Genomic DNA, 18,329 nt, shown 5'->3' with positions numbered 1-18,329 from the left:
AAATCTGGGGACCAAAACGGGAAACTTGGGAGATTTGCTTTATAATAATAATAATATTTATTTCATCACAACAATAGGGTTATCCCTCTTACAGTTGTGAGAAAAATATAAAAAGCAAATTCAAAAAGAAAGGAAAAGAAAGAAAGGAATAAAAAATGGCAAGAAACTGTGAAAAAAGAGAAAAAGAGAAAAAGAGAAAAAAGATAAAAACAAGCGTAAGGGCAATTACTTTCAGGTCCAGACTGAAAGACGTTTATAAACCGAGCGCTCTTAGGAAGGGCTTCTAATTTGGGACAGCTTTTTCGGACACTTTGAGAGTAAAATTGGTCACCAGAAATTGATAAAAATTGATGACTCGGTAATTTCGGTTCTTGAAATGGACGAGACTGGGCAAATAATTACGACGGATCATCTGTCCGAAATTGCAAGAAAAATGTCCGAAGTTGCAAGCCAAGTGTCCGAAATTACAAGCAATGTGCTTAAAATTACAAACCAAATGTCCGACATTACAAGCAAGGAGTCCAAAATTACGATCAAATGCATGTCAACATTTTTATTGGCCTTACGGGATTATTACTAAAATGTATTTTAAAAATCTGGTAATGAATACCGAACATACAGTTCAGTTAAACTTTTTCGATTTATGTTACGAGGTCGCCACAGACAACAAAAGCCCAGATTAAAAAGAATATCAACTAAATTTTCGAAATTCCATGTCTGTATACAAATTTGAACTGAATTGCAGATAACCTTTTTGTAAATCGTCTGAATCGCAGCCGTCAGGGACTAAGGAGGCTGACACACTTCAGAACATAACAACATTAGTGGATCACTGCTAAAGACGTTTAAAATCGAAAACTCTATGTTCGAAATTTCGATAACGATGTGAGACCTAATACTGCTTACCAGTTACATACTTCAAAGCCCTACTGTCTTTACAAATTGAATCCATAGAATCCAAACGTTGCAAAATTGATTTTTTCGACTCTAAATGAATTTCGAAAAGGACTTAGGTAAACTTTGAATTTCTGAAAAAACGTGGAATTAAAGACAAACCAATTCTGGAGTTTGAATTAAAATATAGCAATAGTAGAGTTATTAAGCAGTTCTAGAGCATTTTATGGTTTTATGGTTTCATTTTACTGATCGAACTCAAAGATAGAGCAATTATACAATTAGATTTTGCAACTTGTGACTATTGTCAAGCTTAAACGGTAAGATATCAATTTAAGGTCTTCGAGGCAGTGCCGATCAAAATTTCTAAAGTCAAATTTCCAAAAGCCAAAATACAGAAGAGACAAAATCTCAAAAACCAAAAATCTGGAACGCCAAAATACCAAAAAATCAAAATCCCGAAAGCCAAAATTCTGAAAAAAAACAAAATCCCGAAGTAGTCGAAATTACGGATGGGTCAAACTCCCAAAAAACCAAAATCTCGAAGACTCCCGAAGAGAGAAAATCTTGAAAAGCTAATATCCCAAAAAGCCAATATTCCGAATATCCGAATGCCTAAATCTTGAACGGTAAAATCTGGAAAAATCAAAATTCTGAAGAGATAAAGTCGCGAATAATGGGTCGAAATCCCGGATTGGTCACAATCCCAAAAAACCAAAATCCCGTGAAGCCAAAATCCCGAAACACAAAAACCCGCAAAACCAAAATCCCGAAACACAAAATCCCACAAAGCCAAAATCCCGAAAAACCAAAATCCCGCAAAGCCAAAATCCCCAAAACCAAAATCCCGCAAAGCCAAATTTCCATAAAGCCAAAATCCCAAAAATCCAAAATCCCGAAGAGTCGAAAGCCCGCAAGCCAAAATCCCGAACGCCAAAATCCCGAAAGACAAAATCCTGAACGCCAATATCTCGAAAAGCCAAAATTCCGAGTGTCAAAATCCCGAAAGCCAAAATCTGGAAAAGGTAAAACTTTGAAAAGACAAAGTCCCGAATAATGGGTCAAAATTCCGGATTGATGAAAATCCAAAAAAGCCAAAATCCCGTAAAGCCAAAATTCCGAAAAGCTAATATCTCGAAAACTCAAAATCCCAAAGAGTCAGAATCCCGTATAGTCGAAATCCCGTAAAGCCAAAATTCCGAAAAGTCAATATATCGAAAAGTCAAAATCCTGCAAAGCCAAAATCTCAGAGTCAGAATTCCGTAAAGCCAAAATCGAAAAAAGGCCAATATTTCAATAAGCAAAAATCCCCCCGAAAACCCAATATCCCGAATAACCAATATCTTGAAAAGCCAAAATCTCGAACGATAAAATCTGGAAAACCCAAAATTCTGAAGAAACGAAGTTCCGAATGTGTCGAAATCTCTTATTTTTCCTCGAGTTACTTCTTGCGTATGCTACCTCGCTTCGGCAATGCTATACCGAGTTTTATCATAATCAGCCTGTGATGTGGGGTTTTCTGCCGTTTTAACCACCGAGGCTGTAATGAATGACGGCGGCAGACGCCGCTCGAATCCTCGTTGCCGTGTGGGGCGGTATATTGTAGGGGAACTCGAGCGTAAATAAATAAATAAATAAATAAATAAAAAAATAAATAAAAATTCCGGAATCAAAATCCCGTAAAGTCAATATTTCAAAAATCTAAAATCCCATAAAGCCAAAATCCAAACTCTAAAATCCCGTAAAGTCAAAATCCCAAAGGAAGAAAATCCCGAATGGATAGAGATCCCGAAAGCCAATATCCGGAAAGGGTCGACATCCTTTCTAAAAAAAAATCCGGAAAGGGTCGACAAGATTTCTAAAAATCAAGAGCCTGAAGAGACGAAATCCTGAATGGGTCGAAATCCAGATTTTGGCCCTTTTGGGATTTTGGCGTTCGTGATTTTAGTTTTTGGAATTTTACCGGGACCCATGTATTATTGTTCTAGCGAAAACTTCTTTCGTACAAGTCAAAAATCGAAAAGACCTGAATTTAATTCTTTAACCGATTTTTCAATGTCAAGCATGTACCTGAAAAATTATTTTACAATCAATAGGAATGAAGGATTCTTCATGGTAAAACGTTATTTAATTTTAGAATGCATTTCAATTTACCAAATTTATATTTTGGGATAGTTCTCTGATCATTGATCATTTATGAACCAGCATAAAGCTAATCAATTTTGGGATTCTATGAAACTGGGACGCTTTTTGTCCAACTGTAAATGGTTTGATCGGAATTTCGCGGTAACTCTAATACGGGCTTCAGATCTAAGACTTAGCCATATGGCTTAGCAGCTCTAATTTCTTATCAAACACGATTTTTTGGAGAAAAATTAACTTAGGATTGGTTTATTAAAGATAAGTGATCTATTGGGTTCTCAAAGAGCAATAAAATTTCTCGTTATTTAGGATTTTGAAATGTTCGGGGAGCTAAAGGCTCCCTAAAGGTGACATTATCTGGATTTAGCCCCTTTTCCATTGGTTAAGGTCCGGAACTTAGAATGCAAAAAAAGAGCATTCGTGAAATTTTTGGATTCTCGTCATTTTAAGCATTCTGCGGATTTTTCTTGAACTATACTAAACGAAATGGTAAATGCAAATACAATTGACGGTGGTGTGTAAGTCATCAATGAATTCCACGAGGATATAGGGAGTTGCCACCCTCTCTCTCTCTCTCTGTGAATGTTTATTAGGCATTTCCGGAGTAATTCTTCATACCTTTGTTTCCACGTCAAATCAAATCTGCATATTATTGGCATTTTCAATGGAAACACTAAATCACGTTTTTGCGGCACCAAAATCAATAAATGCGTGTATTTGTACTTGAGGGCACACCAAATTTACCCACCATTAGTGCCATTATTGTCAAAGAACAATTGTGAGAGATTCCTAATATTCCTTTCCATCAAATTACTCTCCCTCTCCCCCCTATCACCCCAAAAAGACCTGAAATTGGCTCTTGCGTGCGTATTCAAGAACTTGATGAATAATCCATAAAAGCTCGCACAACTTGAAGCTTTTTAGGAGTGAAAATGAATGTAAGAGATTTCACTTGATACTCTCTTGGAGGCAATTTTCTGAGCAATGTCATTTCCTCTTTTATGGGGTGTTTATGGGGTTTTGCTACTCTATTTTTGCCAATTGTCATCATTTCTTGAGCAATATTCGCTTAATTATGCATCAGAATCTGATAGCTTATCAGCAATTCAATATTTTCTGGTAATTACGACCAGGTGACCCTAATAAATACTGTAATTAGGTTGATTGCGCTCTCTTAAAATTTTATTTTTATTGATGTTTCTTTCGTGGTTTTTTTTCTCTCGATTTTTATATCATCCATAAACTAAGCAAAAATTGTTCACAATTATTCAGCAGTTTTTCCTTCTATTTTTAGAAGGTTTATTAAAGTTTTCAGAGATCAATTGAAACGTTTTTTTTATAACTCAAAGTTCCCTGCAAAAAAGAACTAACCTGGGAAAGTGATTAACACGTTGATAGGGAAGGAGATTCCGCAGAATATCTGGCTTTAGATGAATTCCCGTCCAAAGCAGATTAAATGTCTCATCCTCCTCCGCCTCCTTCAATCCATGCCCACCGAGAATCTTCCTCAAAAGCCGCGTCTCAGTGTTCATAAAACGATACCGAACATTGAGCACAGCTCCCGGCATTTCAGACTTATCTTTGGGCACAATCACATCTGATTGCGATTTTTCCATCTTCCGCGGTGACTTCTGCACCGAATCACTACCACTATCTTCACTGGCATGCGTTTCAGAGTCAGAGATTGACTTAAATTCCATCTCCTTCTCCATATCACTTCCCGTTCCACTCGAATCACTCCCATTCCGACGCGAAATCGACGGATCACTTATCGATGACACAAGCTGCACCCGCAATTTATTCACCACCAATTGCTTTCCCAAACTCTTCTTCATTTCCGGCTTTGCCGGAGGTGGATCCAGCAATGGCAGTGATTCCACCCCAGCTACACATTCACTAGACGTCGAAGGACTACCAGTATCCACCAAATCTACTTCCGATGTTGATGTATGATGCTGCGATAGAACGCAAGTTCTGAACACAAGAACGGCATCTTTCGAGCCAAGAGCACCACCTGTTATCCAGGGATTGTCTACATCCTTCTTCTCCACATCTTTCCCACTAAAATTGCCGCACAATTTTGTACAGCAAAAACAAGAAAAAAAGAGAGAGAAACAAGAAATAGATTAATTCTATTTGTTATACCCATTTTGCACATCTTTCTTGTTTCTCTCTATTTTTATCTCAACACCAAGTCAAGTGAAAACTCTATCAAGTCTGGTTTTAAGAAATTAATATTGATTTAAAGTATATTATAGAGATAGAAATGAAAGCTACATTAAATTACTTGATGTAGGTTATATTTTATCATAAATACACTGCATTGAGTAAATTTGCAATCACGCTTATTAAAGTGGTTTGGTGGAATCATATTGAAGAAATTGCAACTGGATAAAATGGTTAGATTATGCGGTCTTCATACTAAAGGTTTATTTTAGTAGACGAATATCTTAAATTTATAACCTAAACGCAATTACTGAAGCTTTTCAACATGTTATAGAGCGTTTGCCCCGTTTGCCCTTTTTATACCATCCGAAATGATTTTTTCCAAGAATTTTGCTCATTAAAAAAAAGGAGTTAAATGGATAAGTTTTAAATTCAAAGACCGTAAAACTTCACGTTTAACCCTTCAAGGACGAGAAGGACAAGAAGGTCAAAAATTGAGGGTTAGTAAAAATCACTTTTCTGATTTTTTAGGACAAAACATAACTTCAGATGGTCATAGAAAATATTTCATTTTTGACTCACCGGTGACCCAATCATCCCTAAAGGGTTAAGAGGTTACGTAGGACAAAAAGACAGAACATTTTGTCTAAGTTACTTTTTTACAATATTGTAAAACATTTATGTAATTTAATCTTTCGGGAATATAAAAGCGCAACAAAGTATATTCTGAAATTTTCATTTAAAACCAGTGATAAGCCTAGATAAGCTTATGGTAGCTGAGATTCTTTACAGGTGACCTCGAAATGCGTGCAACTCGGAGTGCTTGCAACTCGGAATACGTGAAAATTCGATTGTGAGTTGAATTTTGGGGGTAAAGAATCGCGTCGAACAAACGGTTCTCGGACACCGAAATGGATAAAATTGGCTCGTCGCGATTCTTTACCCCCAAAATTCAACTCACAATTGAATTTTCACGTATTCCGAGTTGCACGCATTCCGAGGTCACCTGTAAAGAATCTCAGCTACCATAAGCTTATCTGGGCTTATCACTGGTCATTTACTATTTTAAATAGTCTGATTTGGGAAGACCAACAAAAGAAAAAAAGTTCATTGAAATCGGTTAATAAACATAAAGAGATAGAGTCCGGTCCATATGGATATAGTAAGGATCGGGGTACAGTGGGTTGGGGTAGAGACGGATGGGACCCATTGTTAGAAAGATCTTGATCTCAGATATAATATAAATTAAAATTTTGTCATAATCGCTTCAGAAACACCAAAAATGCAGTCCGGTCATGACATTTTTGGTTATAGCTCGGGTCAGGGAACATCGAGAGAGGAGTGAGACCCGCCGTTGGAAAGGTCTCGACCTCAGCTACAACATATTAAAATTTAAAGAAAAAACATCGTCTAGTTTTCGAAATATTCGCGATCGATTAATCGAAAATAGATTTTACGTTTAATCGAACTTTCGATTTAATCGGATGAAATTGAGATGTCATAAGGGTTGTAGTACTCAACGAGAGCTTTCCAAAACACCAAAATTTTCGATTTCCGATAATTAGAACCGGAGATATGACCATTTAAAACTTGAATTTTTGACCCCCTCTAGCTCGGGTCAGGGGGATCGGAAGGGGTTAAGTTTGGTATTGATCGAAAGCTCTTAGGCCCAACTACAACATACTAAAATTTGAGATCGATCCATGCCATAGGGGCTGAGTAATTCAAAAAATAAAATTTTGGGGTATTCCAAAATAGCGGAAGGGGGGGTGGATCTGACATCACCCACTTCTAGCCGCCCATCGACATTTAACCTTTGCCGAAAACCGCTTGTCGATATCTCTCTTCGTTCTCTCTCCAGAAGTGGTTATACGACGGACGGACGGACGGGACGTCCACGAAAATCGATTTTTGGCGCTCATGATTTCCGTGATCTATGAGTGTCCAAACGTGTACATCCAAAATTTGGGCCCGATCTGACGAGATCGAATTTCACCTCTGACCACAAAAGCTGAGATTGTAAAGAATCTCAGCTGAAATATAGTTTAAATGTTGCTTTTTTATGCCTAAGAACTTAAATTAAAGCAAGGTTTTACATTGTTGAAAAAACTTAAAGAAAACCTGATGTTTTTTATTTTTTTTTTAACCCACGTAAGCCTTTGTGGTTTAGCAATATGGTTTAACTTTTCTAACCGCTCCTTAGGCAAGATTTTTGGGAAAAATGTTGTTTAATAATATTGGATATTATGAGCAAATGATCTAAAGCGTGTCCACGACAAAATTGTTCCAAATGATTTGATATTTTTATGACAGATGTCACTAGCTCCGCATTTTCGTTGTATGTAAACATTGTAATACGTGTTTTTACCTTTCTTTTGGTGAAACTCTCATCAAATTCTGTTCATTTTTCACTGAGATATGAAATAATAATGGAAAATAGAAGGGAACTGATCGTGTACAGGTATCTAAAAAATCCCGGAATCAATTACGCGGACCTTGGAAAACTCACAAATACCTCACGCCAGACCGTCCGGAGGGTGATTCTTCGATTCCTCAACAGTAAAACCACTGTCCAGAAACCTGGATGTGGAAAAAATCGGGGTATTGGAGATCGAGATTTGGAGAAAAAGGTGATCATGCGCTACAAGAACAATCCTTCGACATCTGTGAGGAATCTGGCTAAAAAACTTAAATGTTCTATTTAATAAATCTACAATGAATTAAAGTTTCAAAAAAATATTTTTCTTTTTTTTATATTATGTAAACTTCATTTTTAAAGCATTATTCTTAAGAACAATCTTATCGTGGACACGCTTTATTAGATTAGATTTCAATAAACAAATGAAATTGTACGATTCTTAAGATTTTTGCAATCACGCGAAGTAGACTAAACTTCCTGTCTGAAACCTGTATTGGATTATTTTAGAACGAAAGCGCTGTTTAGCTACTTATACCATATATCTCCTCTGATGAAAAATTGCTCAGAGATTTCGATGTACATATATCTCGGTTTAACGAATAAAGCACATGATAAAATACTTTCAAATATTGGGAAAAATATCAGGTAACATGTAAGTATACTCTAAATCTAAATTTTTTGAAAATGTCATAACAAAAATTTAAAATAACAGTAAACAATTTTGAAATATAGTATTTGAATAATTACATATTTTTAAGTATTTGTCTTTTAAAATAATTCGAGCCGCTAAACATTAGAAAGAAGTTATTTAAAAGTACAAACTCACAAGTAGGGTTCTTTTTCAAATAATTTGGATTTCTAAACAATTCTCTTGATCGGAATAGTAAAAGTGTAATTAAGTTTTAGAGGAGTTTTTAAACTTTCCGAGCACTATGAAAATTTTGAGTGAATTTAAAATATTTCTTTTGGAAATAAAGTAAATTCACATCTTTCAAATCTACGTAAAATCAGTACTGACTGTAAGAAGCGTATGCTTCATGAGAAGCAGACATTGTTTACGATACCTTTTATGCGATTATCGGTGATAAAACAAACTCTCAATGCCCTAAAATTTTTAGGGTATTAGATTAACTTTTTATTGCACCCATAACAATCGGAATCTACAAATAAACACCGCAAAAGTCGGTATTAGGTGGCGCAAAAATACTTGAATAGCTTCAAATCCTAATGCTATATTAATGCATAAATTGTTGCGCTTTCTTAGTGGCTAAAGTTTTAAAAATGATTTTAGTCCAATGAATCTGAAATCTAAAATGTTTTATAGAACCTCTTACCGAGAAGGTTTATTTACAAAAAATATTAATCCACTTGCTTATAAATTGTCACATTTCTTCAACGATCAATAATTTCTTCAATGCAGTGTATTTATAATAATTATTCCAATCTAAAGTTATTGATAAATGCACAACTTCACTGTCCCTGATTTCATATTAAATTACTTGACTTATAATTTAGATCAATCCTACATAGATTGACTACAAGTACAAGAAATGCTGAATATAGTGGAAAGTGAAGTTGAGCAAATAGTCTTTTACGGTCAGTTGAAAATTCAATTATTCACATCCAACTATTTTTTTTTATACTTCCTCTTTGCACTTTCCTCAAAGTTATCTCAAATCTACAGACTTTTATTTTTACTAATTCTACATTAAAAAAAACACACACAGTATCAGTGGTTAAAAGATGAAATTTTTGCTTAAAAAAAAAAGAAATATTAATTACCCGTTATAATTAGTTTTTAATGTTTTCAATTGAACATGGGTTTTCTGGTGTTGCGTGATGAGTGATTTCGGTAAAAAATCTTTATACAATTTTCTTGAATACACAGGTGGACGTTCATCAGATGTTCGATATCGATATGTTCTACAAATTATTAACAAATGTTTCTTGTTTAATTCCATTCTTTAACAATGCACCACACAATTATAACACAATATATAGCAAAACAGCATAAAATCACTATTAATAAGATTTGTGTTAAATTGCATGAAAAATTATGTTCGTATCTTAATTTTCACATCTATAAATTCATTTGAAAATCACACAATTTCAATAAGTACAGCAAAATAATACCTGACTGTTGGATCTGGCAATCTTACAACTTTGTCCGATGTTGGCATTTCCAAATTGGTCTTTTCACTTCGATAATCTCTGTCAGCACATGGAAAGGAAGAGTTTAACAGAAAAAAACCTATTTATTTCAGTGTCACCTCATCTACAACATTTTTTTTATTACATAAACTTATTCAAATAAAACCTAAACACCCAAAAAAAATCATATCTTCGCTCAAAATTTGACATAAAAATCGATTTCTCCCAAATATTTTGCATTTATAACATCCATTTAAATTGCTAAATTATCATACTATTATAGTAAGGGCAAGTTTGAATAAAAAAATTGAAATCTTGCTTGAATTATTCTCACCAAGCAAAACACACTGTGAAAAATGCGGCAATGGAATTAGTCTCATTAGCATAAATATGTTTAGGCCAGGCACAAGAAAAAGCATAAATGTCAGCGGATAAATCTCAGAAAGGTAAATTGATGATACGTGTTGGAAAATAATTGAAGCATAACCATACTGAAAATATTTTAAGCAAATGGTTTGGCAGTTCAAAGTGAATTAAATTGAAGGTATAATTTGAGTGTTTAGCGTAGTTATTTTTCTCAGTATTACTCGGACTTTAATGTGTGGGTGAATTAAGAAGTGAGCAGGCAATTTAGACGCATAATATTTTCCGATAAAAGGTCTCTAAATATTTACGATGATCTAGCATATGATGATCGTTTTTTACAGCCAGCTTCAAAATTTGCCAACAAATAATGCGTCATTACAACATAATGCTAAGAATCAATCGAAAAATGTCCCATGTTTTCTTAAATTACGCACTATCGCTATATGAATTGCATTAAAGACTACAATTACAGTAGAACTTTCTAAATCAGAACGCTTGGGGGGTATGAATGACATATCACAGTATCGGCCAAAAGTTTCTTGGCAAAGCTATTTTCGAGAAATCAGGTGAAAAAAAATATAGAAAAATTACTTTTTATTTTTTTTTCTTTTTAAAAATCAGTTGCCTTTAGTCCATACATAATTTCATAAAAATTAATTTTATTTGATATCAAAAATAACTGCTTCCCAAAAGTTGATCATTTTTCATCGGCCAAAAGTTTCTTGACACTTTTGAAAAGTTTACTAAAAATGGTCAAACTTGCAAGTTACAAAAAATAGTAAATCGTTTAGAAATACTGCTGGAATGAATCCCTACAGGATATACATAAAATCGTCAAAATTTATAGTGATAAGGCACGAGTACATCTAAAAAACGTTACTGATAGATCCAGAGATTCGAATGAGATGGTTGATAACCCAGATTGATCTCTAATAGTGCCCCGTGATGTCTACTTCAAGAAATTCAGACTAAGTTGGTTGCTGAAGGGAAACAGTAAACAGACCCCAAATGTTATAAAAACTAAGCGCAAATTGAGAAAAGTGGTAAGAACGGTTGGGTGACTCTTGAAATTTCATGGATAAACAAATCCAATCTGGATATAAGGTTACATTTTACTATATTCTCGGTCTCTTTGGATAATTTGGAGGTACAAAAAACCACAGTATAGACCTACTTAAACTTCTCTATTTCCTCCTTTTACTACGGGGAATTACTGGGGAATTACTTGAACGATTACATACACTTGGACTTTATATATCACTTTATGGAACGTTGTTATCATTTGGACGATTTGACATAGCATGATCTTTTACTGCTTGATCTCAAAGAGAGCAGGTTTATTATCCGCTTTTTTCCAACTTGTCACCACTCTTGAGTTTAAACGGTAAAAGATATCAACTTCCGGTCTTCGATGACTCCCAATAAGAAAAAACACTATCTCCAGTCGCTTTTTCCCCAAAACCGTGTCTTCCGTTTTTCTCAAAATTTGACCAAGCATTTTCAATGATTATCTTTTAGAGGTAATGATATCTTTTAGAGGTAACCCAGATGAACATTTTGTCCAAACTTACTTATGACCGGAAAATTCACCATTTTGAAATATTGAACGTCAAAGGTCAATCACTTTGAATGACACATTTTTAAGCCGATTTGGTTAAATTTGATTTTTTTGCAAAGGTATTGCGATTTCGAACTTGGCTACATCAGTCTCAATCGGTAATGAATTGGTCAAGAAATCGTAATTAATTTATTTTTCTCGAGTATTTCTTATTATTTGCGCGTAAGCATGTTACTAATGTCCAGAACATTCCTAAGATGCACACTTTTTAGTCAATTTTTTATCTCAGAATTGTTTTACGATTTGTGAATGAATTTAATCGGTAATAAACCAGTATACACACGAAAAACCTTCAAAAAGATAATTCAGGGATAGCTCTATCTCGTGATTTCGAGCATCCGCGAAGCTGGGACCAGCTGAGACGCTTTGCCATATCTTTTAAGTTTTTAACGTGTTTAATTACGTAATTTAGAATGCATTTGAAAGACCTTTTGTAATACAAAAACTCGTAAGATGATAGTAAGATCCTTAATCGATTTAAAAATTTCTTTTTTTACAGTATAACAATAATAAGAAGCTTTTTAAAATTTAGAATCCTCAAAATGAAGCATAAAATGCAGAGTATTCAGTTTAAGGGCAGAATCACATTGACAGTAAAATACTCACCGTCACCGTCAAAGCCCTCACCGTATTTCGTTAATTTACGCATTTTCATTGCAATTCTTACGCAAATTTTTCATTAAGATATTACCTTGTCTCATACTCGGTGGCACTAGGTGAAAATAGTATACGAAAATTGAATAAATAAAGCGAAAATGCGATAAACGGTGAGCAAAAAAACTGTCCAAAAAACTGTAGCAAAAAAATCCTACAGTTTTTTTTTTGCTTACCGTTTATCGCATTTTCGCTTTATTTATTCAATTTTCGTATACTATTTTCACCTAGTGCCACCGAGTATGAGACAAGGTAATATCTTAATGAAAAATTTGCGTAAGAATTGCAATGAAAATGCGTAAATCAACGAAATACGGTGAGGGTTTTGACGGTGACGGTGAGCATTTTACTGTCAATGTGATTCTGCCCTAAACCATATTGAAAAAAATTTAATACAATTGTAATCATATTTACAAATTTGAAAAAAATTTAAAAGCTTTACATTTGTTCTTTTGAAACTTTCAGTGGCATAACGATTTCGATATTTTCCATATGCTTGTCATCGAGAATTGATTATTTCATTTTAAATTTAAATAGATTATACGCCAAGATAGAGCACGATACGATTACGTGAAACTTAATCAACAACTTAACAAATGTACTTTTGGAACATCAAGCAGCTTTGATAGAATTATCAGAGAATTAATACAGTACTAGGTACTCTATTACCGCTAAAATACTGTTTAGATCGTTTTTAGATTAATGATATTCAAAGTAGGAAAATCGGTGTGATTTGTTTTTTTATAAAATCTCTTTATTAATCAACATTCTAGTTGTTTTTAGTTGGTTTTTGGCTTATAAATTAAAGACTGTTAAAACTTAAGAAGTTTAAATTTGTTAAAGTAATGTTCTTCAATTCTTGACTGATTTTTAATTTTCTTTTGTGATATTCTTATAATTTCATAAGAAAAAAAACAATGCAAAATAAAGAAAACTTGCAAAACAGAAACCGCAAATAAAGTTCCCTACCATGACTTCCAGTAAATCACGCACAGTTGTAACCCAATTTTCTATGAATCATTTTACTAAAATTTTCTAAAATCAATTCCAGAATTCAAACAAGATACCCTACGAAGTTAATTATCTCCCTAATTTCGAGTTAAATCTTTATGTGTTAAATCTTAAAATGCGGTCTTTAACGCCTTAAGAATCAGTTGGTCGCCTGTAACCGATTGGTTCTAAAAGGGTTAAAGACCGATTGGGCCGATTGGTATTCCCTAATAATGATCTTTAATTTCAAAGTGTCAAATTTCTTTGAGCCTTAAACCCTTTAAGGACGAGTGGGACACCGGTGTCCCAAAAACAAATTTTTTTACTAGAAAGTTGTTTCGTCCTCTAAATAGTTCGAAAAATTACTTTTTATTTTTGGGAAATCGGTGTCCCATTCATCCTTAAAGGGTTAAAAAAAAATGCAACAACACAATAACGAAGAAGAAGTGGAAATGTCAAATTCGGTTTCTCCCAATTAGAAGGTCCATTAAACAAACTAAGATGACCACCAAAAAAAAAAAAATCAAAAGCCAATTTGAAGTATTTTCGAAGATACAAAAACTAAAGCAAGGGAGTATCGAGAAGATTTGCAAGCATTCGATTGAATATCCAAAATTTTGAAGCGCATAATCTCCAGTTTTCATTTTTACGATTTTGTCGAATTGGCAAGAAAACAGCAAAAAAATTTATGGACCGATTCGAATAAAAACTTATTCTTTTCAGAATTGAATTCTCTAATAGTTGAACCTAAATATAGTTGCTGAAAATCTTTTTTATTATGTTTTACAGGATGTTAAAATCAAAATTATTTTCAAAAAATGTATTTTTTAACCTTAAAAGTGTTCCGATTTATGTGATTTTCTCCGGTTTTCTTGGTTTAGCTATGAAACACAGTTAGGTATTTATTTTGATTCTTTTTGATAGATAATTTTTTATCTTAATTTTTAAGCTCTTAATTTTGTTTCTTTCTTTTAATATTCAAGCTTACCGAGAGGACCTTGAAAACATTAAAATTTGAAATACACTATTAACTTTTCACTAACAAGGAATTCTTTAATATTGACTTAATATTTAACTTAAATCTTTAAGCTTTATTTATCTCAGAATTGAATTATTAAAGATTTTATTTTATTTTTATTTATTTATTATACAATTAATGCCCCTGTCGGAGTACAACATAGGGCTTAAGTAGTTTTATTAAAACAAAAACATGAAGATTTAAAATGCTCCACAATCCTCAATTTTTTTAATAAAAAGTTTAAAACAAATCGTCCAAGTCATCCATTTTACAAGGTTCTTTTCAAGCATATTATCCGGAAAAATAATTAAATAACAATAACATGCTTGAGGTGCTCATTGTTAAGTTCAAAGTATTTCAACGAAATAGCAATGTATAAAAAAAACTATAATTGCAAATTGTTTGAAGCAATTGCAAGTACTTCATGAATTGCATATTGTGAAATATGAATAGCATTTATGGCACTTTCTCTATTAATTTTCCAATTTGATATACCTAATTTAAAAGAATTCATTTGGGTTGGCTTTTAAAACTTTCCATAATTAAACCTAGGAACGATTATAGATAGTATTTTATCGAATTAGAGGTAGATAAGTGCTTTATTAGAGAAGCGTTGGAATGGTTTATCGTAGTAGTATGATCTTTAAGCTGGAAAGAAACGCACTGTACCAAATTGGCCCGCCCTTATCTAATAGTTTATTAAATAGGAATAGATCGAAAAGAACACCATTAAGAACATTCATAAAGCATATACTTGAGGAATAGGGTTAATGGGTTGATAGCTGCCCACTTCTCATCTATGCTCAGTTAGACTTTCTTGTTGAGACCAACGTGTGAGTAACCATGCAAAAGGCTTGAATTTACTATCGATAAATATGACGTATATTTGCACGCAATAGAGCGGAAGAATGGTATAAAAAATACTTCGGAAATCACTTTCACGCTTTTCCTATTGAGAGTCACTTCAATAAACCTTTTTTTTCTATTTGCTTTTCTGAAGATTGATAATGCTTCTTGATGGAATGTGACACTACGTCACTAATTTTATCAATATCGCAATCATAATCACTAATCGGATACACATAAATATGTCACCACTTCACGACTATGCACTATCTTGACTTCTTAAGTATTTCCTCGAAAATTTCACTGAAACTTGAGTTTATTTTCTCATTAATGATATCACAGGACAAGAATACAAATAAAAAAAGAAAACAATACCACACGCGTTTATGAATGATTTCTTGTGAAAGAACTTATCACAATGACGTTGATCTAATCAGACATGCAAGAGACTGTTGTTGATATCAATAGCAAAATAAAAGGAAAGAAAATGTATTGATAGCACAGATAATAGAGATATCTTGTACAGAAATATACACGCGTCTAAATCAGGAGCATGACTTTATCCGTCAATATTTGAATAGCGACTAAAACGATATGAAACTTTCGCCGTCGTCACAACCAACGGTGGAATCACTATATGTATATATACATAAATAAAAAACTTATACACCATGTACCGATGAATGTGTTAGCAATTCAGTATTGTTTAGGCATGGCTTAACGTTAACTTTGCCACTGCTTTTGAGCCTCTTTACACCAGCATTTCATACCCAACAAGACCATACCCGACAACCAGATCCAGCATAAGTTCATATATGAGAAATAATGTGTAATAATAACTATTTGTAAGTTTATTGCCGATATATATATATATACAAAAAAATAAAAAATAAACCTACGTGCTATGGGGCAAAAAGGAAAATGCAAGCATGTATGTGTTGAAAACATATAAAATAACATTGATTATATGGAAAATGCTATTTACTGCGACTTGATGGAATGTTTTATCAATTTACTTGTATAAACTCAGACGCTCAAAGTTGTGCAAGATTTGTCCAAACATTCCCATTTATAGACACTCTTCAGCAGGTGTATACTTTTTTTTTACTTCTCTATATCGTACATACAATTTCGTACAAATTGAGAAACATTATACACTGTCTAATAGATGAAAAATAAAATCATATTTTCATGTCTATAAAAGTCCATTGAACACATAGAAATTACCCATAAATCGGGTCAATGTTTATTGGATGAACCACAAATCAACTTTAAAAAAAATGTGAAGTCAATTGAGAAAAAATTTACATGCGGATTTTCTTTTGCATTCCAATTGTTATTACAAAACCAAATTTCCGTTCGTCACGTATTCACTTTTCAGCTAATTAGACTTGATTCTATTGTCCAACAACATTCAGTGAACCACATGAGATTCAATAAAAAATGCCTAAGTACACTGATAGAAATCGTACATGATAGGACTAGGGTAGGATGGAGTAATTTGGAATTAAGTCTAATTCGGAACTGTGAGATTTCTTTGCAACTGAACTGTGGTTTTTTTTACAGTAGACTCTCGCAAATTCGGCTCTTTTAAGATCGGGCTACTTTTTAATTCGGGCAGCGGTTACATTTGAAAAAAGTTTGTTGTCATTTTTCAAGTTTGATTATGATTATCAAATGAATCAAATATGCTCAAATTTGGCATGGTTTATCTTAGTTTTGATGTGATTTTGCATTATTGAGGGATTCTCATGCAATTTACGTTATATATGAGTCTGTAAACTCAATATCTATATGCACATAATAAAAAATCGTTGCATTTCAAAAAGTTTGTCGCCCGAATTTCTGTCTAATTCGGCTGATATTTCGGTCCCATATGCCCGAATTTGAGAGAGTCTAATGTAGATGGAAAAAAGAAACAAAAGCAATGTAGAAGTAGATACCCTCAAATGTAAAGTCTTGTACTTCTTTGTGGTTTTCCTTTTCTCTTTGACCATCCACAACAGATAGAAAATCTCAAAATTCAAAAATAGACGTAATTCCGAATTATCCCATCTTATTCTACAATGAGTACTACTAATACCGCACTGTGAGAGAAATCCGAAAAAGTTAAAATAACATTCCGGAAATGTTAATTTTACCCTGCAGTATTGATCCAAAATCGGTGTAAATATTACCCTTTCTAGGCGTATTATGGGTTAAAGTTACCCTTATTTATGTTAATTTTACCCTTAAAAATGTGTAAAATTTACATTAAAAATTTAAATATATTTTTACACCTAAAAAGTGTTAAAGTTCTGAGAAAAAAAAGTTAATCGCACCCTCTTTTCTCTCAATGCGTTGGCTAATTACCTGGGATACAATTCTGAAATTCTTAGTCTCAAAAGGAGAAATAGAAACAGTTCAAGACTTTCAGTAAGGTAAGTGCTCATAATTTTGGGCAGTTTCTAAATTTGGACACTTTGAGGGTAAAATTGGACACTAAAAATAAATTGATTAAAATGATGGATTTTTATTCCAATATTTGATGAAAAATGAATTCTATTTAAATATTTGTTCTTTTTGGAAGATTTTGACACTAAATACGTTAAATTTTGAATATGATTTGAGTTGAAATTGCTTTGTTGAAAATTCAGTGTGAGCAATTGCTTACGAGAAATATGACAGAACTTCGTGGCTTACTTCAGTCTTATTTAGTTTTGGTGAAGTACTAACAATGTTTGTTCGCTGTTTTTGAGTGATATTATTGAATATTCATTGAATATTGTGTTGATTCACGTTACTGATGATTTGTACATTTGACCTGAAGTGAGATTTGCCTTGTGAATTATATTTTTCGTGTGAAAAATGGGAAATTTTTTAAGACATTCACCAGTGAGGTGATGATTCTTATTTTGGACAGGTGTTTTTCTCACGAAATTTCGTGAAGTTTTAGCTTTTGTGATGACTAGGTTGGACAAATGCCTGGAGAAACAAAGGAGCATCATCTCTACGAAAGAGATGTAGCGAGAAATGTCCTGAAAGGCTCCCGGAAAGGTCAGGGAATGAGCGAATCTGCACGTACT

General features: G+C 33.4%; 1 protein-coding gene across 2 annotated transcripts in view; it reads right to left on the bottom strand.

Moving 5' to 3' along the window:
* The window catches only part of LOC129800094 (tubulin polyglutamylase TTLL5), a 54,540-nt gene that overhangs the window by 5,824 nt on the left and 30,387 nt on the right, over nt 1-18,329 (bottom strand). The window contains exons 2-4 of one of the 2 annotated variants that reach the window (XM_055844472.1): nt 9,755-9,832; nt 9,404-9,544; nt 4,408-5,097 (exon numbers count right to left, since the gene is read on the bottom strand). In XM_055844472.1, the coding sequence (XP_055700447.1) occupies nt 4,408-5,097; nt 9,404-9,544; nt 9,755-9,801 (878 nt within the window). In that variant the 5' untranslated portion in view covers nt 9,802-9,832. The remainder of the gene's footprint in view (nt 1-4,407; nt 5,098-9,403; nt 9,545-9,754; nt 9,833-18,329) is intronic. The other variant, XM_055844473.1, reaches the window with a different exon arrangement.

This window comes from Phlebotomus papatasi, chromosome 1 (assembly GCF_024763615.1).
Source record: "Phlebotomus papatasi isolate M1 chromosome 1, Ppap_2.1, whole genome shotgun sequence".
NCBI classification, from domain to species: domain Eukaryota; kingdom Metazoa; phylum Arthropoda; class Insecta; order Diptera; family Psychodidae; genus Phlebotomus; species Phlebotomus papatasi.
Note: the sequence above shows the minus strand (reverse complement) of the source record. Positions and strands in the feature narration are given on the sequence as shown.